Here is a 19,442-nt window from a genome sequence, read left to right as displayed (position 1 = left end):
AGGTGGAAACGCACGGCCCACCACTGGGATAAAGTGTACATTTCTCTAACTTTCTGTCTGCAAAATATATATTTTTGTATTAGCATTGCTGTAATCTAGTAACAGTATTTCATGAATAATATCCATTAATTAACATTCTTAATAAATGACAGTAGAATAAGCACACATCTGATTGAGTAGTCATCGTGTATCCACCTGGAATTTACACTTTATGTTTGGTGTTGGAGTTGTCCGACTTTTTGTGTAGCCATAAAAACGCAACAGTGGCTAAGTGCCATGAGTGCATGTGTTGGTGCAGGAGCGAGCGGCTGCTGATAATATGACAGATAACAAAGAGTTGGTTTGAGCCTGGTTTGCTCGACAGAAGTTCTTTAACAATGTTTTTGGTGTGGTTACGGCCAAATATAAACAGTTTTGCTCTATAAAGTGATCAATGGAATTCCTGTCCTCCTTAAGGCGTCTCGACAGACGTTAAAATAATTGAACAGTGCTGACAATCATTGTTATCTGTTGTGGTCGCTTGTTGTCACTTGTCACTCACAGAGTTGCATTGAAAAATCATACAGAATACATTGTTATGTGTTTATTTTGTTTAGAGTTCAGATGGAATTTGATTTAGTGGCAGACGACTCGTGAGCAGTGCCCAAATGCGCAGTCATGCACCACAGAGTAGCAAAATTGATGACCAGATGGAAATCGAGAGACATTTGTGAGAATGGTGGCCACGGGAAATTTTCGGGAGGGGCACTGAAATTCGGGACTCTACAAGGACAATCAGGAGTGTTGGCAAGTATGCTTGTGCCCGGAGATGGCGATAAAGACACGAAAAGACTCTTGCTTGCGGCACTTGTTTTTTTTACCCTTCGTTAGCGATATTAATTGATTGTATTAATTGATTGTATTAATTGATTATTAAATTATTAATTCTTAATCTAAACAAAAAGATAGAAGGTTTGAACATCCCATCAGTCGGCATCCCAGTGAAGGTTGTAAAAACTAATAAACAAAAATAAACTGCATGTAGTTGAAGGACTACGGCTAAGTAAAAACATTCCAAAAATAATTCCAAAAATAATAGTTCTTCAGCACAGAGATGCCTCACAAACGTTCCTGCATTTCATAAGCTCCTTTTGTTCTTCTTTCGCTCCGTTGTCAAGTTTGTTGTAATAGAAATAAACAAGAAATAAGAAAAAAACAAGTCACCACGTATATTTTAGAAACATCCCCAACTGTGTTCAACCAATCAGCGTTCGACAGCACAGCCCACCCCCGAAAAGGTTCTGGGTACCCTTGGAAAAGTCCCGCCTAGCTAGGAAGAACTCCGAAAGGTTCATAAAAGAACTGAATGTACCCGGGTAGTTTTTGGTGGAAACACAGGGGGAACTTTAGGTATCCGCGTAAGTGGGAAAGTTCCTAAAAAAGTTACTGTGGTGGAAAAGTCTGGAGGATTAGTAGTAGTGTTGTTGAAGGAAAAAGAGAAAGTTGTATTGCGTCGGTGAAATTAATACGCCACCGTATGCCTGAAATGAGCAAAATATGTAAATATCACATGGTAATATGAATGTGCCTAGTACTACAGTACATTACTTACCGTATTTTTCGGAGTATAAGTCGCACTGGAGTATAAGTCGCACCTGCCGAAAATGCATAGTAAAAAAGGAAAAAAACATATATAAGTTGCACTGGAGCCCGGCCAAACTATGAAAAAAACTGCGACTTATAGTCCGACAAATACGGTATATACTTACATCATCTGTATAAAACGTTAATTGAGGTTTTGGGATGTTTTTTAGAGCGCTTTATAGGCAGAATTGGCTCCTTTGTTGGCTGACTTTTGCTAATGTTTATTTACTATTTAGAATGCATGAAAAACATATGTGTGCTTGTCTCACGTAAGCATCGTGAATGATGGACAAAACAGTGCAGTTCCCCTTTAAGACTAATTGTAAACATCATATTGGACATCAAACCTACCCCGTACCACGGCCACCAATGAAACTTTTGCTTCCTTGAGTCAGTTTTTAAGTTTGAGTTGTTGGAACTGAGGTCCGATAAAAACAAAAGCAATGTTTCTTTTTTAAAATGCTATTTTTATTCTACACAAAAATGAACAAGTTATATTTACCTCTGGTTATCCTTTACCCTACTATTTCCCTTTGAGAAACAAACATGTGTTTGTTAGTTTCACAGATAATACATTCCGACCACTAAAGCAGGCTTTTTATTGTGTTGAGTTTACCTTTAGACAAGCAACGAGTTGGTTCCAAAACAAGATTCTTCCCTCTTCAATGTTGGAGGCGGCAGGGTCAACTTGGTAGACAACTCTGTTAAGGTGAATGTTGTTAGTTTTTCTTGTTTTTTAATTCATGTTACAAATTGCTCATTGTCTCAGTTATATATATATATACATATATATATATATATATATATATTTTTTTTTTTATTCAATTGTTTGTATACAGACTGAATGTGCTTTGTTGTCTGCATGGGCTGATTTAATGTCAGATAAGAGTATTTATAGCCTATTCATGATAACTGCAAGATACAACTTAGCATTTTTTTTTTTTCCAAAGTTCACCTTTCAGAGAATGTCGCCTCTCTGCTGTCACCTGCCTCCAATTGTAGAGAAGGCTTGTTCTCGGGAAGCATGTCTGTAAGTTAAGGCCATTGATCTACTTGCTGGCCTTACAGGCACCTGAAGGGATGCAATGTTTGCTGCCACATGGCAAAAGATTATGTCGTCGTGCCTTATTTCTTTCAAATACATTCCAGTGATATTCTGTCCCCTCATCAGTTTCATAACAGCGAAATACGTCATAGGCGACATCATAGTCTATGTAATACATCAGAGCCATCACATCATCAACATCAGCATTGCTATGCTCGCTGGGAAATGGTATGACTAATCGACTCGATCCCATTTAAAGTGACGTTTCAAAAAACTTTTGTTAGAAACCCACCTCATTATGATGCAATGCAACATTATCATGGACGCCCCTGCTTATTTCAGCAAAACAATGCCAAGCCACATGTTACAACAGCGTGCCTTCATAGTAAAAGAGTGCGGGTACTAGACTGGCCTGCCTGTAGTCCAGACCTGCATTATGAAGGCTTAAATACCACAACGGAGACCCCGGACTGTTGAACAACTTAAGGTGTACATCAAGCAAGAATGGGAAATAATTCCACCTGAAAAGCTTCAAAAATGGTTCTCCTCAGTTCCCAAACGTTTACTGAGTGTTGTTAAAAGGAAATGCCATATAACACAGTGGTAAAAATGCCCCTGTGCCAACTTTTTTGCAATGTGTTGCTGCAATTAAGTTCTAAGTTAATGATTATTTGCAAAAAAAAAAAAATCACGTTTCTCAGTTCGAACATTACCATATTTTTCGGAGTATAAGTCGCACCTGCCGAAAATGCATAATAAAAAAGGAAAAAAACATATATAAGTCACACTGGAGCCCGGCCAAACTATGAAAAAAACTGCGACTTATAGTCCGAAAAATACGGTAAATATCTTGTCTTTGCAGTATATTCAGAATCAGAATCAGAAATACTTTATTAATCCCTGAGGGGAAATTACAATTTTCAGCACAATCCCATTCAAGATCAGACAAACATTACTGGGAGACAGAACAGGATTGCTGACGGGTCTGCCAACTTCCGGCGCTCCTTACAAAAAAGGTGAGATACAGGTAAACAATGGGGGAGGGGTGTCGAGAGGGGTGAGAAATGATAAAATCGGTCTAAGCCTGGGCCCCTGGACAGGGAGTCCAGACTGAGGCCAAGGGAAAAAACAACTCATAGTCATAGCACACATCAAACATCAAACATCAAAGAACACAAAGGACATAAAGACATTTAAAAGAGCAGAGCTGATGCAACCAGCCATTTCTACATACAGCTATGAATAAAAAGTAAAAGAAACATATACACTGTGGTCGCCTCTGCGGTGTTCCACGCCATCGTCTGCTGGGGTGGAGGGAGCATGGCCAGAGACAGGAGCAGACCCAACAAAGCAACCAAGAGAGCCGACTCCACTCTCAGCCGCCCACTAACTCGGCCAGTGTCCAGTCCGCATGGATGAGGGAGGATGCGTCTAAGGAGACTGAGGTGTCCGATACCTGCTCATTCAGCCAAGACACTGTGAAGCTTGTCCGTCCCGGTACTCAGCACTAGCTCCGCAGCCCTGTCTCTTCATCCGCATCTCCTCCAGTCTCTCCAAACGGACTCTGGTGTGGCAGAGACCCAGCAGCTTGTCTCCATCCAAAAAGCTCCCGGGAGGCAGATCCAGAGTCCACAAAAAAGCACCACAGAAGTCACGAAAGTGCCACCCCTTATCACACAGTCCCAAAGGGTCCCGAAACAAAAGGCAAAAAAAAAAAATGTAATTAATACTTAGGTCTACTACACTGCTGTATTTTAATGTTGTTATTATGGTGGTACTTAATGAAAACTCAGGTCTACTACACTACTGTATTTTAATGTTGTCATTATGGTGGTACTTAATGAATACTTAGGTCTACTACACTACTGTATTTTAATGTTGTCATTATGGTGGTACTTGATAAATACTTAGGTCTACTACACTACTGTATTTTAATGTTGTCATTATGTTGGTACTTAATGAATACTTAGGTCTACTACACTACTGTATTGTAATGTTGTCATTATGGTGGTACTTAATGAATACTTAGGCCTACTACACTACTGTATTATGATGGTACTTAATTAATACTTAGGTCTACTACACTGCTGTATTTTAATGTTGTTATTATGGTGGTACTTAATGAAAACTCAGGTCTACTACACTACTGTATTTTAATGTCATTATGGTGGTACTTAATGAATACTTAGGTCTACTACACTACTGTATTTTAATGTTATCATTATGGTGGTACTTAATGAATACTCAGGTCGACTACACTACTGTATTTTAACAACATTAAAATACAGCAAAAATAATAATATATATATATATATATATATATATATATATATATATATATATATATATATATATATATATATATATATATTAAGTATGTATAATAACACATGAAAACAAGAGGGGAACACAAAAGGATGACACAAGAGCACAGAGCTCCTGCCAACAGCATATATATATTATTACAATATTCAATTGACTATAAGTTGAAAAGAATTTGCAAATCATTGTATTCTGTTTTTATTTACAAATTACACAACGTGCCAACTTCGTGGGTTTTGTACAACACATTTGTGACATGATCTATCCATGCAGCTAGTTAATTTTACTTGATAAGACATCGTGAATTAAGATTTGTATATCTAGAAATGAGCAATACTTTCACGCTAGAAAAAGTATTTAATTCCGAAAACAAGCATTATTCAGCTTGCATCTATCTTCTTCCGCTTAGCTGAAGTCGGGTCACGGGGGCAGCAGCCAAAGCAGAGAATCCCAGACTTCCCTCTCCCCAGCTACTTCGTCCAGCACTTCCAGGGGGATCCCGAGGCGTGCCCAGGCGTTATTCAACTTGCAATTCTTAAATTAAGCGTCCTCGGGAGGTTGCAAAAAAAAAATGTGTGCGGAAAAGCAAAATATCTTATTTGAAAAGTAATTTTCTCAATTTAAACATTTTTAAACTGGAATAGACAAAATGTTATTATTCATGCTAAAATTAAGATTATGAATTAAAATCAATGAAGTAAGTAAATATCTCTTAAAACGAGGAACATTTCCAAGAATAACATGTTAAATCTTCACAAGTGGCAAATAATTTGCAGCGTACATACACCACAGCAACCACAATGATAAGCATATTGTCAAAGCAATACTCTGACATTTTCTTTGCATAAGCCAAAATAGGCCTACAAAGTACCACATAAGTTAGGATGTGTATGTACCGGTGCCAAATCGGTACTTTTTAAATGTTACCTTTGTTTAAACAGGGCCTGAAAGGTAAAGTAAATTACATTTGTATAGCGCTTTTCTCTAGAGACTCAAAGCGCTTTATATATTGAAACTCATTTTTCTACATCTTTAAGCTACATACAGTATTTAAACCAGTGTGGGTGGCACTGGGAGCAGGTGGGTAAAGTGCCTTGCCTGAAGGCACAACGGCAGTGACTTGGATGGCGAAAGTGAGGATCGAACCTGGAACCCTAAAGTTGCTGGCAAGGCCGCTCTACCAACCGAGGCACACCACCCACTAAGGGTACTTAAAAGATGAAAACCATACCCAATTTTGTTTAAAAACAATGTATTTTTTACTATTACATAGTTATGTCTAAAGTCTAAAAAGGAAGTCCAAGTCTTATGTACAATTTTTTAGATAGAGATAAATGTGCATGTCATAATTATTGCAGCAATAAAGAATACACAAAGGGCCTGTTCTTCTAAAGATTTGCGTGTATTAAAACATGTACAAACCTGACAGCACACGGCAAAGCTAAACTACTGAGCTCGTGCACAGAGGATTGTGTGTCTGTCTTCATGCAAATATAATCATTCAACACTCACAATGTGATTTGTCAAGACTAAAAATGCTCTGAGGCTGCCGTTCTGTGTCTATATTTAGCACATCTAGAATGTTCACGCAAACTGGCACAGTTACGCACAAGTTTTGAGAACTGAGGCGATTGAGACAGACGATTGAGAGAGGTAATATTTCGTCTATGTTCGCGTCAACATAATTGGACTGTCCAAAATAAAAACAGACATATTTTCTATTCAGCAATGTCATTTTATAATTGTATAAGTACTGAATAGTCTAATGCAGTGGTCCCCAACCACCGGGCTGTGGCCCGGTACCGGTCCGTGGATCAATTGGTACCGGGCCGCACAAGAAGTCAAAAAATAAATAGATAAATAAATAATTTTATTTTTTTATTTTTTTTATTAAATCAACATAAAAAACACAAGATACACTTATAATTAGTGCACCAACCCAAAATACCTCCCTCCCCTATTTACACCCATTCACACTCATTCGCACAAAAGGGTTGTTTCTTTCTGTTATTAATATTTTTGGTTCCTACATTATATATCAATATAGATCAATACAGTCTGCAGGGATACAGTCCGTAAGCAGACATGATTGTATTTTTTATGACAAAAAAAAAAAAAAAAAAAAAAAAATTCAAGTGTTGACCGGTCCGCAGCTACAAAAAGGTTGGGGACCACTGGTCTAATGGACTGATTCAAACAAATTCAATTGATTTTTTTTTTTTTATATAAAAAATATATTATTATATCTACCAAATAAAAAAAACATCTCGCAATATGCATTTTCTTGCAACTGGATCATTCAATGAAACTAGTCATTCAACCTGCGTGATAAAAATAGATTCCGTTGAAAAGAGTAATACAGTTAGCAAGAGCTTTGGTTGGTAATAAATCAAATATGCTTCAGAAATTCAGTTCGTACTCTGGGAGCGCGGGCTGTGCCACACTTAAAAAACTCTCTTTCTGGAACATTCCCTTACACTTGCAGGGGTGTCAAAGTCAATCGCACAGGGGGCCAAAATTCAAAGCACACTTTAGATCGTGGGCCACATGTGCGTCATAAAAAAATATCTATGTTTCTTGGACTCTGTGTAAGTGTGTGTATGTTTATTTGTTTGTTCTTTCTTGAACATTTCTAAAAATCACTTTAGTAAAACAAGCTATACTAAAGTGATTCTTTGTCATCCTTTTAACATCTGGGCAAAACGCTACAATATTTTAAATGCACACAAAAACAGCAAAATCTGTCATTTCTGTATTATTTATTTTACTAACTGCTTCTTTGCTATCACTTTTACCATCATATTTGTACATATCCTATTGCTGATGTTGTTCTACTGTTCTTGTTGTTATTGTTGTGTTTGCTGTTGTTGTTTTTGTCTCTCGGTTTTAACCCCCTCTTGTCCCCACAATTTCCCCTCTCTCTCTTCCATTTTTTTCTCTTTCTATCCTCTCCTGCTCCCGCCCGGCTGCACCAAATAATAATATAAATCCATTGAATAAAGTCCAATACAAATGAGGCAACAAGAGATGTATCCCACACTCCTCTTTTGTAAAGTAAATTTGTACAGCCGATATGGGCATCTACATCAACTATATGATTTGCCTGAGAAGCTGGACAGGACAAAAAAAAAAAAAAAAAAAAAAGTGTATTTTGTACAGATGGGGTTTAATAGATAAAGATGGTGTGGAGGGGGGCGTGGCCTGCCACGGAACGGGGCGTGGCCTGCCACGGAACGGGGTGTGTCAGGACCGGCCTCGAAGACAGCGACAGGTGCGTAGATGGCCCTGGTGGGCCTTGTTATCTAATCACCTGTCGCCTTTATTAGCAGCAGCCGTGAGGAAACGAGTAGTTGGAGTTGGAGGTGCTGCTGAGAGACACGGACGCAGAAAAGACAATGTGCTGAAAAGCAAAAGACTTTGCACCATTGAAGGAAAATAAAACAGTGAATTCCTGGCAGTCTGTGGTGGTCTGAAGAACCCACTAGAGCAGGGGTCCCCAAACCTTTTGACTCGGGGGCCGCATTGGGTTAAAAAAATTTAACCGGGGGCCAGGCTGTAAATATATATATATATATATATATATATATATATATATATATATATATATATATATATATATATATATATATATATATACACACACACATATATACATTGTCTTTATAATCCGTTTTGTTCATCTTCAATAAAAAAAACAAAAAAAACAACAAAAAAAACAAAACAAAAACATTGATGTTCATCAACATTTAACATTGTCACTTTATCGATGGGAAAATTCATTTTTAGACAATATGATTTGCCTGAACGGCTAGAAGACACCAAGAGTAACAAGCGGTAGAAAATTACTTGGGACTTCCTGTGCGCCGGATTTTGGATGCTTGGGGGCCGGATCCGGCCCACGGGCCGTAGTTTGGGGACCCCTGCACTAGAGGGCAACCTCTACAGCTGGTTCTTTTTAGTCGTGTAGAATTCAATTATTGCCACTTTTGGTGGTAATGTGACACACTCGGTAAGAATTGTTAGTGCTATACAGCCTACTAATACCAATGTGGCCCTGAATACCAAATATAATGGTGTATAATGGTGTAAGTTCTTAATTGCTGGGATGTCTGCTGATTTTCAAATGGTCCTGCGGGGACCGGCTATGAATTCGACACCTGTTGCTTGCAGTACACTGAATGTGTAAACAATCATGTTCAACACAATCCGACTCCTCACATCTTGTCTCTGTGCTCCGCCGTCTTCAATCACAACTTGGTGACATTTGCATTGTCTTTTGCATCGAGTACCTTGTAAACAGTTTTTTTTGGAGGTTCTGTGCAAATCTCCCCGAATGCACTTTCGAGATTCAAAACTTTTCAGTGTGTTTTCTTGTCATCGTATGTCATCGCATCATGAACTGCTTCGCCTTAACACTTCTCCTCGGTGAGTTAATTCATATTATTTCTCACTTATTGTATAAAGAGGAGGGAGCAGCCAACTTACTCAGTTACAATCAGGATTCAGTGATGTAATGATTATTATTGCTCAAGCGGAGACTACTTTAGTTTTAGACGAGGCTCAAATACTGTAATTATAAGATACTGGAATTATTTTGTTTAATTAACTCCTTTTCAGGCATGTCAATAATATACAATGTAAAATTAATTTGTTGACTATGTTGATTGACTATTTCGTTGTCATTTTTTTCTGTTTCTTTTTGTTTATTTCGCCTTCTGATGTTCAAATGAATGATCAACAATCAAATGTAGTAACAACTCTTTGAATGAACAAGGGATGGGCATTTAGCGACATTGTTAACATACATTTGAATATCGTGCAAAGGTTTGTTTATACCATCAATTAGACTTTCAAGGGCTCATTACATGCAACTTAAGATATTTCAAGACTTCTTCTGATATAATTAGGATGATTACTTACAGCTTATTAAAACTTTGAATTGAAAATTTCGGGTTTTAAAAAACTGTAAACCGTGAAAACTCCAACAAATAAAAGCTTGACATATTTTACCTTTTATGTAATGAGTTTATATCACATACTAGTTTCACATTTGAAGTTGAATTGCTGACATCGATGGACTTTTACACAATATTCAAATTGTTTGAGTTTCACTTGTACACATATACATTATTAACTAATAGGGTAGTACGGTATACCGGTATTAGTCTAGTACCGCGATACTAATGAATAATTTTCGGTACTATACTGCCTCTGAAAAGTAGCGGCCCTCCACCCCCCGCGCCCTTGTCACATCGAGTCATTGCTGGTTTACGAGCAGACGAGCATGTTTGGCAGCGCACAATCACAGAGTACTTACAAACAGACACAGTGTGTAGACAGAAAAAGGAGAACGGACACATTTTGGCTTAAAAACTAACGAGAAAGGTGAAGTTATAACACTGAAAAGCCCACCGGAAGAGGTGCTTTAAAACATGGCTAGCTCGCTAGCGGCTAAAGTCCAGCCCCAGTCTGCAGTGTTTTAGCTACTTCTAAATCACTAATCCTTGCCTCCATGGCGACAAATAAAGTACGTTTCTTACAAGTATCATCCCTGCAGGACGAGGAATAGCTAAACATGCTTCACTACACACCGTAGCTCACCGGCGTCACAATGTAAACAAACGCCATTGGTGGATCTACACCTGACATCCACTGTAATGATACAAAGTACAGGAGAGATACTACTATGATTACGTCGATATTTTTTGGCATCACAACATCTTCTTTCCTTTTAAAAAAAAATGTATATTATGTTTATAAACTCAGAATATGACCAATGTATGATCCTGTAACGACTTGGTATCGGATTGATACCTAAATATGTGGTATCATCCAAAACGAATGTAAAGTGTCCAAACAACAGAAGAATAAGTGATTATTACATTTTAACAGAAGTGTAGATAGAAGATGTTAAAAGAGAAAGTAAGCGGATTTTAACAGTAAATGTCGATTAATAATTCATTTTCTACCACTTGCCCTTAATAATTTTGACAAAATAATAGAATGATAAATGACACAATATGTTACTGCATATGTCAGCAGACTAAATTAGGAGCCTTTGTTTGCTTACTTACTACTAAAAGACGAGTTGTATGTTCACTATTTTATTTAAGGACACAATGGCAATAAGAAACATATGTTTAATGTACCGTACATTTTTTTTGTTAAAATAAAGCCAATAATGTAATTTGTTGTGGTCACCTTTATTTAGAAAAGTATCCAAAAGTATCAAAATAATTTTAGTACCGGTATCGTTACCAAACTATTGGTATCGGGACAACACTATTAACTACATAATTGTTATCTCTAAAACCCCGATCGATTTAACAAATGAATACCGTATTTTCCAGACTATAAGCCGCACCGGTATACCAACCCTGTTTCCATATGAGTTGGGAAATTGTGTTAGATGTACATATAAACGGAATACAATGATTTGCAAATCCGTTTCAACCCATATTCAATTGAATGCACTACAAAGACAAGATATTTGATGTTCAAACTCATAAACTTAATTTTTTTTTTGCAAATAATAATTAACTTAGAATTTCATGGCTGCAACACGTGCCAAAGTAGTTGGGAAAGGGCATGTTTACCACTGTGTTACATCACCTTTTCTTTTAACAACACTCAATAAACGATTGGGAACTGAGGAAACTAATTGTTGAAGCTTTGAAAGTGGAATTCTTTCCCATTCTTGTTTTATGTAGAGTTTCAGTCGTTCAACAGTCCCGGGTCTCCGCTGTCGTATTTTATGCTTAAATAAGCAGGGGCGTCCATGAAAAAGACGGCGCTTAGATGGCAGCATATGTTGTTCCAAAACTTGTATGTACCTTTCAGCATTAATGGTGCCTTCACAGATGTGTAAGTTACCCATGCCTTGGGCACTAATGCACCCCCATACCATCATAGATGCTGGCTTTTGAACTTTGCGTCGATAACAGTCTGGATGGTTCACTTCCCCTTTGGTCCGGATGACACGATGTCGAATATTTCCAAAAACAATTTGAAATGTGGACTCGTCAGACCACTTTTCCACTTTGCATGAGTCCATCTTAGATGATCTCGGGCCCAGAGAAGCCGGTGGCGTTTCTGGAAGTTGTTGATAAATGGCTTTTGCTTTGCATAGTAGAGCTTTAACTTGCACTTACAAATGTAGCGACAAACTGTATTTAGTGACAGTGGTTTTCTGAAGTGTTCCTGAGCCCATGTGGTGATATCCTTTAGAGATTGATGTCGGTTTTTGATACAGGGCCGTCTGAAAATCGAAGGTCACGGTCATTCAATGTTGGTTTCCGGCCATGCCGCTTACGTGGAGTGATTTCTCCAGATTCTCTGAACCTTTTGATGATATTATGGACCGTAGATGTTGAAATCCCTAAATTTCTTGCAACTGCACTTTGAGAAACGTTGTTCTTAAACTGTTTGACTATTTGCTCACGCAGTTGTGGACAAAGGGGTGTACCTCGCCCCATCCTTTCTTGTGAAAGACTGAGCATTTTTTGGGAAGCTGTTTTTATACCCAATCATGGCACCCACCTGTTCCCAATTAGCCTGCACACCTGTGGGATGTTCCAAATAAGTGTTTGATGAGCATTCCTCAACTTTATCAGTATTTATTGCCACCTTTTCCAACTTCTTTGTCACGTGTTGCTGGCATCAAATTCTAAAGTTAATGATTATTTGCAAAAAAAAAAATGTATCAGTTTGAACATCAAATATGTTGTTTGTAGCATATTCAACTGAATATGGGTTGAAAATGATTTGCAAATCATTGTATTCCGTTTATATTTACATCTAACACAGTTTGCCAACTCATATGGAAACGGGGTTTGTATAAGATGCACCAGTGTTTGAAGCTGCAACAATCGCAAAAAAGCGGGACTGATTATTTAGCGGCAGCACGGTGGTACAGGGGTTAGTGCATGTGCCTCACAATGCGAAGGTCCTCAGTAATCTTTCTGTGTGGAGTTTTGCATGTTCCCCCCGTGTCTGCGTGGGTTCCGCTCCAGCACCCCCCGCAACCCCGAAAGGGAGAAGCGGTAGAAAATGGATGGATGGATGATTATTTAGCAAGATGTTTATTGTTTGCGGTTATAGTTTGTGTTATACCTCGCCAATATTTGAGTTCAAAACAACTCTTAAAATGATGCAGACTACAACCACAATAATAAACGGTGGTAAATGACTACTTATCACTGGCATTCCTAGAGTTAAAGTTAAAGTACCACTGATAGTCACACGCACACACACTAGGTGTGGTGAAATTATCGTTTGCATTTGACCCATCCCCTTGCTCCACCCCCTGGGAAGTGAGGGGAGCAGTGAGCAGCAGCGGTGGCCGCGCTCGGGAACAATATTGATGATTTAACCCCTAATTCCAACCCTTGATACTGACTGCCAAGCAGGGAGGCAATGGGTCCCATTTTTATAGTCTTTGGTATGACTCGGCCGGTTTGAACTCACAATCTACCAATCTCAGGGCGGACACTCTACCCACATAGCGACTGAGCCGTAAATGCTCCATTAAGAGAATACATTTTCTTCTCCCGAAGGGTCCTTCTTCATCGTTGGACATTGTGTTTTCCCACCTGGTAGGACCTACTCTACACTATTTGATTCATGTTGCATTGTGTCCACTCTTGCGGACTTGATGTTTCGACTGCCTTTGCAGGTTCCTGTGATAACTACGTCAACATTACGCAACCGTCACGCAATTTACTCTTCACCTCCTCTTCCTTCCCTGGCTACCCGCATGATGACGGGTTCTATACTGGTCAGTGGGTGCGCTTCACTGGGATCGGTGGAGACAAAGTCATCGCTTCCTGCCTAGGACACCAGACTGGTGGTTTCCAATACTCTTCACGTATCCCGTTTACACATCCAACCGAAGAGTCCGACTCTCCGACATCAGGGAATGGAGACACTTATGTTTCATCCTGCGGTAGTCATACCTTCACAGCCAGTGTTGTGCTGTGTCCAGGAGAGTTCTACATATACAGAGCTTCAAGTCACCCAATATCCGGAACTGGCCTTGTAACCTGTAAGGATGTCATTGATTACGGACTTTATTATCGGTCGCTTGGTTTCATTCTTGGTATCTCTGTTTAGATCATAGTGTCTGTAAAAATGCTTCCTGTGGACCACTTGCGCAGTGTAACAGTGATGGAGGGTGTACTTGTGTGGCTGGCTACGAGTTACGCCCAAAACATCTGCCAACAGGGGATTCGTACGGTTGTACTGGTAAATATATGTGCATCACATGTAGGTTTTTGAACAAAAGGTTGGTTGAGTAGCCAAAAATGGTACTTAAGTACTGTTACTTTAGAGCAGCGGTAGTCAAAGTGCCATTTACGGCCTGCAGCAAATTTCTCAACGGCCAAATGCACATTCTCAAACATGCTATTACAAAAGAACAAATACAAAGTGGAATAAAAGAGCAAAGTAATGAAAACAAGGTTGTAATGTTTACCCCAGAAATTAGCGATGCATGGTATATTTTTCAAGCCAATACCGATTAACTTATTTTGTTTTAATGCTGTCTGTTTACATATTTTGAATAGACATAGATGAGTGTGCCAAAGATGAGTCGTGCGGTAGTAACTCCGATTGTAACAACACAATCGGAGCATATACTTGTCGCTGCCTGGCTGGATATAATGCAACAGATCCAAGAAAACCACCTGGAAGCTCCAATGCATGTATAGGTAGGGTTTACACATGTGTCACACTCTACTGCAAATCCACCTACAGCAGTGACGTGCAGTCAGGGGAGGCAGGTGAGGCGGGGCCTCACGTGCCATAATGGAAAGAAAAAAAATGTAAAAAAAAGAAAAAATTATTAAATTGTTATGTGTATCCAGTGATTATACTATAAAGTTATTTTCCATTTAACTTCACCAGTTTTAGATTATTTTTATTCAAAATCGCTGAATTTTCACATTTGCCGTTCAAATACTGAGAAGAGACGTGCGGTGATCAGCAGCCAGTTGAGGCACGTCACTGAGTTGAGCCTCACCATGGATTGCGCAATGACTCGGCTAACTGCTAGCCTGCAGTGCAGTGAGACCGTATTGCTATATGAATTATATTATACATTTCCATAGTTTAGTTAGCTGAGGTATATAATGTACAGTGTATTTTGTCAACAACTGTATGTCCATCCATCCATCCTTCTTCTTCCGCTTATCCGAGGTCGGGTTGCGGGGGCAGCAGCCTAAACAGGGAAGCCCAGACTTTCCTCTCCCCAGCCACTTCGTCCAGCTCTTCCCGGGGGATCCCGAGGCGTTCCCAGGCCAGCCGGGAGACATAGTCTTCCCAACGTGTCCTGGGTCTTCCCCGTGGCCTCCTACCGGTTGGACGTGCCCTAAACACCTCCCTAGGGAGGCGTTCGGGTGGCATCCTGACCAGATGCCCGAACCACCTCATCTGGCTCCTCTCGATGTGGAGGAGCAGCAGCTTTACTTTGAGCTCCTCCCGGATGGCAGAGCTTCTCACCCTATCTCTAAGGGAGAGCCCCGCCACCCGGCGGAGGAAACTCATTTCAGCCGCTTGTACCCGTGATCTTGTCCTTTCGGTCATAACCCAGAGCTCATGACCATAGGTGAGGATGGGAACGTAGATCGACCGGTAAATTGAGAGCTTTGCCTTCCGGCTCAGCTCCTTCTTCACCACAACGGATCGATACAGCGTCCGCATTACTGAAGATGCCGCACCGATCCGCCTGTCGATCTCACGATCCACTCTTCCCCCACTCGTGAACAAGACTCCTAGGTACTTGAACTCCTCCACTTGGGGCAGGGTCTCCTCCCCAACCCGGAGATGGCACTCCACCCTTTTCCGGGCGAGAACCATGGACTCGGACTTGGAGGTGCTGATTCTCATCCCAGTCGCTTCACACTCGGCTGCGAACCGATCCAGCGAGAGCTGAAGATCCTGGCCGGATGAAGCCATCAGGACCACATCATCCGCAAAAAGCAGAGACCTAATCCTGCAGCCACCAAACCGGATCCCCTCAACGCCTTGACTGCGCCTAGCAATTCTGTCCATAAAAGTTATGAACAGAATCGGTGACAAAGGGCAGCCTTGGCGGAGTCCAACCCTCACTGGAAACGTGTCCGATTTACTGCCGGCAATGCGGACCAAGCTCTGACACTGATCATACAGGGAGTGGACAGCCACAATCAGACAGTCCGATACCCCATACTCTCTGAGCACTCCCCACAGGACCTCCCAAGGGACACGGTCGAATGCCTTCTCCAAGTCCACAAAGCACATGTAGACTGGTTGGACAAACTCCCATGCACCCTCAAGGACCCTGCCGAGAGTATAGAGCTGGTCCACAGTTCCACGACCAGGACGAAAACCACACTGTTCCTCCTGAATCCGAGGTTCGACTATCCGGCGTAGCCTCCTCTCCAGTACACCTGAATAAACCTTACCGGGAAGGCTGAGGAGTGTGATCCCACGATAGTTGGAACACACCCTCCGGTTCCCCTTCTTAAAGAGAGGAACCACCACCCCGGTCTGCCAATCCAGAGGTACTGCCCCCGATGTCCACGCGATACTGCAGAGTCTTGTCAACCAAGACAGCCCCACAGCATCCAGAGCCTTAAGGAACTCCGGGCGGATCTCATCCACCCCCGGGGCCTTGCCACCGAGGAGCTTTTTAACTACCTCAGCAACCTCATCCCCAGAAATAGGAGAGCCCACCACAGATTCCCCAGGAACTGCTTCCTCGTAGGAAGACGTGTTGGTGGGATTGAGGAGGTCTTCGAAGTATTCCCTCCACCGATCCACAACATCCGCAGTCGAGGTCAGCAGAACACCATCAGCACCATACACGGTGTCGACAGTGCACCGCTTCCCCTTCCTGAGGCGGCGGATGGTGGTCCAGAATCGCTTCGAAGCCGTCCGGAAGTCGTTTTCCATTGCTTCCCCGAACTCCTCCCATGTCCGAGTTTTTGCCTTTGAGACCGCTGAAGCCGCACACCGCTTGGCCTGTCGGTACCTGTCCGCTGCCTCCGGAGTCCTATGAGCCAAAAGAACCCGATAGGACTCCTTCTTCAGCTTGACGGCATCCCTCACCGCCGGTGTCCACCAACGGGTTCTAGGATTACCGCCACGACAGGCACCAACTACCTTGCGGCCACAGCTCCAATCAGCCGCCTCGACAATAGAGGCGCGGAACATGGTCCACTCGGACTCAATGTCCAGCATCTCCCTCGTGACATGTTCAAAGTTCTTCCGGAGGTGGGAATTGAAACTCTCTCTGACAGGAGACTCTGCCAGACGTTCCCAGCAGACCCTCACAATGCGTTTGGGCCTGCCAGGTCTGTCCGACATCCTCCCCCACCATCGCAGCCAACTCACCACCAGGTGGTGATCGGTAGAAAGCTCCGCCCCTCTCTTCACCCGAGTGTCCAAAACATGAGGCCGCAAATCCGATGACACAACTACAAAGTCGATCATGGAACTGCGGCCTAGGGTGTCCTGGTGCCAAGTGCACATATGGACACCCTTATGTTTGAACATGGTGTTTGTTATGGACAATCTGTGACGAGCACAAAAGTCCAATAACAAAACACCACTTGGGTTCAGATCCGGGCGGCCATTCTTCCCAATCACGCCTCTCCAGGTTTCACTGTCGTTGCCAACATGGGCGTTGAAGTCACCCAGTAGGACGAGGGAATCACCCGGGGGAGCACTTTCCAGTACTCCCTCGAGTGTATCCAAAAAGGGTGGGTACTCTGAACTGCTGTTTGGTGCGTAAGCACAAACAACAGTCAGGACGCGTCCCCCCCACCCGAAGGCGGAGGGAGGCTACCCTCTCGTCCACCGGGTTGAACTCCAACGTGCAGGCTTTGAGCCGGGGGGGAAACAAGAATTGCTACCCCAGCTCGTCGCCTCTCACTGCGTGCAACGCCAGTGTGGAAGAGAGTCCAACCCCTCTCGAGGGAACTGGTTCCAGAGCCCTTGCTGTGCGTCAAGGTGAGTCCGACTATATCTAGCCGGAACTTCTCTACCTCGCGCACTAGCTCAGGCTCCTTCCCCCCCCAGTGAGGTGACGTTCCACGTCCCAAGAGCTAGCTTATGTAGCCGAGGATCGGACCGCCAAGTGCCCTGCCTTCGGCTACCGCCCAGCTCACACTGCACCCGACCTCTATGGCCCCTCCCATGAGTGGTGAGCCCATTGGAGGAGTGACCCACGTTGCCTCTTCGGGCTGTGCCCGGCCGGGCCGCATGGGGACAGGCCCGGCCACCAGGCGCTCGCCATCGTGCCCCAACTCCGGGCCTGGCTCCAGAGGGGGGCCCCGGTGACCCGCGTCCGGGCGAGGGAAATCTGAGTCTTTGTTGTTTCATTCCCATAGAAGTCTTCGAGCTGCTCTTTGTCTGATCCCTCACACAACTGTATGTGTATAACGTATCAGAGGTGTGGACTCGAGTTACATGACTTGGACTCGAGTCAGACTCGAGTCATGAATTTGATGACTTTAGACTCAACTTGACAAAATGTAAAAAGACTTGCAACTCGACTTAGACTTTAACATCAATGACTTGTGACTTCACTTGGACTTGAGCCTTTTGAATTGACATGACTTGACATGACTTGCTACTTTCCCCAAAACCCAAAGATGAAAAAGTTATTCGGGAGCGCTCCGTATTTTTCATTGTGTACTTGTCTATCAGCGTTGCGTGTGTCAGCTGGTGTGGTCTCAGTACAACAGCCAATCAAATTATATCTACTTTGTTTTCATCACACAGCATTCATCCAATCAAATTGCAGGACAACCAACGAAGAAGACATGTCCAAACCACACGCCAGTGAACAAAAAATGATACCTAAAATAATTTTGTTTGGGTATAAAAATTACGAGGTGGTCAACACAAAACGGTTTGCAGTATGCAACACATGCGGTTCGAAAATTACTGATGGAGAGGCAACTTCCAACTTCGTCCGGCATTTGAAGTTGCACAAAGAACGGTAAGTTTTGAATGTAAGATAACGTTTATTGGCTAAGTAACGTGACTTTTATTTGCTGTGTAGTTAAATCAGTGAGGCTGTAAACTCACTGCTAACGTTATAACGTTATTGCAAACACGGGAATCTGTTGCAGTTCACTACCTTATTCATACTTTTTGTTCAGTGATTTTTTTTAAGCAGGGTTACGTTAGTCAATATATCACACGTAACGTTAGACGGCGGTCAGCAGCACCGCGTATTTTAGCCACCTAAAAAAATACAAAAAAAGTAAAATAAAGGTCAGTTAAAATGTATACTATATTATGAATATGTGTACCGTTTTAGCTAGCTTTCTGACATACTGTTGGTTGTTTACCTCAGTGGTCCCCAACCACCGGGCCGCGGCCCGGTACTGGTCCGTGGATCGATTGGTATCGGGCCGCACAAGAAATAATTTTTTTTTTCCCTCTTTTTTTAATTAAATCAACA

General features: G+C 41.9%; 2 protein-coding genes across 2 annotated transcripts in view; one reads left to right on the top strand and one right to left on the bottom strand.

Annotated features, from left to right (window-relative positions):
* The window catches only part of LOC133615477 (ubiquitin carboxyl-terminal hydrolase 37-like), a 107,796-nt gene that overhangs the window by 27,897 nt on the left and 60,457 nt on the right, over positions 1-19,442 (bottom strand). The window contains exons 8-10 of the mRNA XM_061974094.2: positions 2,240-2,324; positions 2,126-2,154; positions 1,975-2,041 (exon numbers count right to left, since the gene is read on the bottom strand). The gene's annotated coding sequence lies outside the window, so the exon portion shown is untranslated. The remainder of the gene's footprint in view (positions 1-1,974; positions 2,042-2,125; positions 2,155-2,239; positions 2,325-19,442) is intronic.
* The window catches only part of LOC133615130 (uncharacterized), a 44,942-nt gene continuing 34,884 nt past the window's right edge, over positions 9,385-19,442 (top strand). The window contains exons 1-4 of the mRNA XM_061973491.1: positions 9,385-9,415; positions 13,665-14,033; positions 14,102-14,233; positions 14,554-14,697. Coding sequence (XP_061829475.1) covers positions 9,385-9,415; positions 13,665-14,033; positions 14,102-14,233; positions 14,554-14,697 — 676 coding nt within the window. The remainder of the gene's footprint in view (positions 9,416-13,664; positions 14,034-14,101; positions 14,234-14,553; positions 14,698-19,442) is intronic.

The sequence above is a fragment of the Nerophis lumbriciformis genome, linkage group LG22 (genome assembly GCF_033978685.3).
Source record: "Nerophis lumbriciformis linkage group LG22, RoL_Nlum_v2.1, whole genome shotgun sequence".
Taxonomy (NCBI): Eukaryota; Metazoa; Chordata; class Actinopteri; order Syngnathiformes; family Syngnathidae; genus Nerophis; species Nerophis lumbriciformis.
This window is presented reverse-complemented; position numbering and strand designations above follow the sequence as displayed.